Raw genomic sequence first — 2,500 nt, forward strand, 5'->3', positions numbered from 1 at the left:
ACAGAATGACGGCTCCGTCCCTAAAGCCGACCGAGTGCACTGCACCGAGGTCCCTTACACACGGGGAGCAGGTGTAGAGTCGAACTTCACAGTACGACATGTACGAGGAATTTCTCAACATAAATGCCCATAGAGACAAAACAAGTGCATTACCATATTTTCCAGATGATCTACACTCTCTGAAATACTTTGTTTCACTTTATTATAGCAGCTTCTTTAACCCAAAAGTCGATCAGTGGCATCATTAAGGTCCATAATCTCAATTTAGATTAAAAGATTGTGTAAAATAGCAGCAGCAAACGGCAGCAGTACTATACACACGTTTAATTAAAAAAAAAAAAAAAAAGAAGTAATATTTGGGTTGGGGGGGTTTCAGTCATCATCTGCATCAGTTCCAGCTACACCTGCACCTTTAGACTTTTTTGGGGGGGGGCACTTGCTCAAGTTTTCAGATTACAGTAAGTCATACTTGAGATGCTGTTCAGATTTATACACAGATTATAACGTCTGTATGCACCTTATAGTCTGGGAAATACGGTAATGAGTGCTGGAGGTCAGATTACATTAAACAGATTGTAGCTAACTCATGGACTTCCTCAGGCTTCTTCATCAGCATTAGGGAATAAATCTGATCTAACAACCTGCAGTGGTTTTCCATGTTCGTGTAGAGCACACTTCCTCACACTTCATCACACTTCAACTGAATCTCAGCTTCCTGAGCCTTATAAACCTCCTGTGCTGTGTCCTAAACCGAGCTGTTCTGGTGAGCTTCATACTGCAATACTCTTAATGTCCGTGTTTTTCATCCATTCAATTGATCATTTTTGTTCAGATACATCTCACATCTTCTCAGTCTCTACCGCTCTCCTCTTTTTTTCTGGGTGTTTTAGTTGATTAATTATTATTCAATAATTATTATTGTAACGTAATGGAGGAGAACTTCTTTGCCTGTCTGTCCAGTATTAAACATTAGATCAGGGGTACCTAGTGAGCTCTTTCTGTCAGTATTATAACTCACACACACTCTTTAACTCGTACACACAGGAACATACAGTATGCCAATGCAGAGAAACACTGAACTCAGAATCCAAGGCGTGATTGAGTGAACACGCTGTGTGTGAGAGATTGTGTGGAAGTGATGAATTGAGTGTGAATCTATGTTGCTTTAATGATGTGTTAAAGCTGAGGTGATTGTGTTCAGAAGGGAATTGGTAACAAAATGTATTTTCGTAAAAGTTTACAACACTAATAAAGATGCCAGTCATCCTAATGAACATTAATTCACGAGTCAAACGTGTGATTATTTTTTTGTTTGTTTGTTTGTTTGTTTTTATATATATATATATATATATATATATATATATATATATATATATATATATATATATATATATATATATATATGTTGATAGTGGCTAATTTAGGCTGGTGGTCAATTTGCTGTCCACTTGAAGGAATGAAAAAATATGAAAATAGTTTAATGTTATTAATGTACATAGGCAGTACAAAATATTAATAAACGTGATGAACTGTAGTTCAGTTATAACAGCGTATTGTGTACTTTGACACCTTAAGATTTTTTTATTGTCATGTTGGTCGGAGGAATTGAAAAAAAAAAAGTGTGGAATCGACTCCCTGAGTCGACTCAGACGGATTCCCATCACACAAGTTAATCCAAAATGTCTCCTTACTTATAAACAGTGTTATTATTAAGGTTTTAACAATTTTTTATTTTAAAAAAAACAACACTTCAAGCCACGTATATAAGGAGTATGATCTAATTTCGGATACACGCATGGAATCGATTCCAAACATTTCTGGAACCGAGCATCTCGTTAAGATGGCGGCCATTAGGTGTCGCTAAGAAAAACAAAACTGTGACACAAAATCGTAACAAATGGTAACGAAAAATGTTAATGTAACAATAATTAACTGGTGATGGGTTCTGTTAACTAGTTAGAATATTTCGTGTATAAATACTGTATGTATTCATATTTATGAAATTTGCCCGGAAGCTTTATAGAGACGCTCCTTCGCTCCCGAAATGATGTGTAACAGTAAAATAGGTCCGGTTGGATATTTAGGTGAAAGGTCTCTGAGATCCGCACTGAAGGTACTTTCTGTCCTTCTGCTCAGTTCCGAAGGAAACTTCTGCACAGACGGGATAGGTTTAGGTCTTTTTTTATTTTTTAATTATTTAAACACACCTCCAGAAGCTTGTTGGCTATGTCTAAACAAGCGCAGCCCATAAGCCCAGGTAAAAATTTCCTGGCCGGCGGGTTTGGAGGAGTGTGCCTGGTGTTCGCGGGTCACCCTTTGGACACCATAAAGGTAATAGAGGATGATGTTTGGATATTTCAGTATATTATATATTTTTTTAAATCTGCATGTAAAGACTTGATGATGACAGGACTGAGCCACCACAGTGTCTTCCTTTAGCTCATTCATAGCTAGCGTCCTGGCTAACTAACTTTAATAACCGACCATGTGAATGTAAACA

The 2,500-nt window shown here is 37.1% G+C and overlaps 2 protein-coding genes across 2 annotated transcripts in view; both read left to right on the plus strand.

Moving 5' to 3' along the window:
• LOC108254712 (NCK-interacting protein with SH3 domain) overlaps positions 1-1,280 on the plus strand; it is a 10,232-nt gene extending 8,952 nt beyond the window's left edge. Inside the window, exon 13 of the mRNA XM_053673958.1 lies at positions 1-1,280. This exon is cut by the window's left edge and continues 210 nt beyond it. Coding sequence (XP_053529933.1) covers positions 1-9 — 9 coding nt within the window. The 3' untranslated portion in view covers positions 10-1,280.
• Positions 1,281-2,059: 779 nt separating this feature from the next.
• Positions 2,060-2,500, plus strand: part of slc25a20 (solute carrier family 25 member 20) — a 3,881-nt gene continuing 3,440 nt past the window's right edge. Inside the window, exon 1 of the mRNA XM_053673965.1 lies at positions 2,060-2,331. Within this exon, the coding sequence (XP_053529940.1) occupies positions 2,227-2,331 (105 nt within the window). The 5' untranslated portion in view covers positions 2,060-2,226. The remainder of the gene's footprint in view (positions 2,332-2,500) is intronic.

The sequence above is a fragment of the Ictalurus punctatus genome, chromosome 21, assembly GCF_001660625.3.
Source record: "Ictalurus punctatus breed USDA103 chromosome 21, Coco_2.0, whole genome shotgun sequence".
Lineage (NCBI taxonomy): Eukaryota > Metazoa > Chordata > Actinopteri > Siluriformes > Ictaluridae > Ictalurus > Ictalurus punctatus.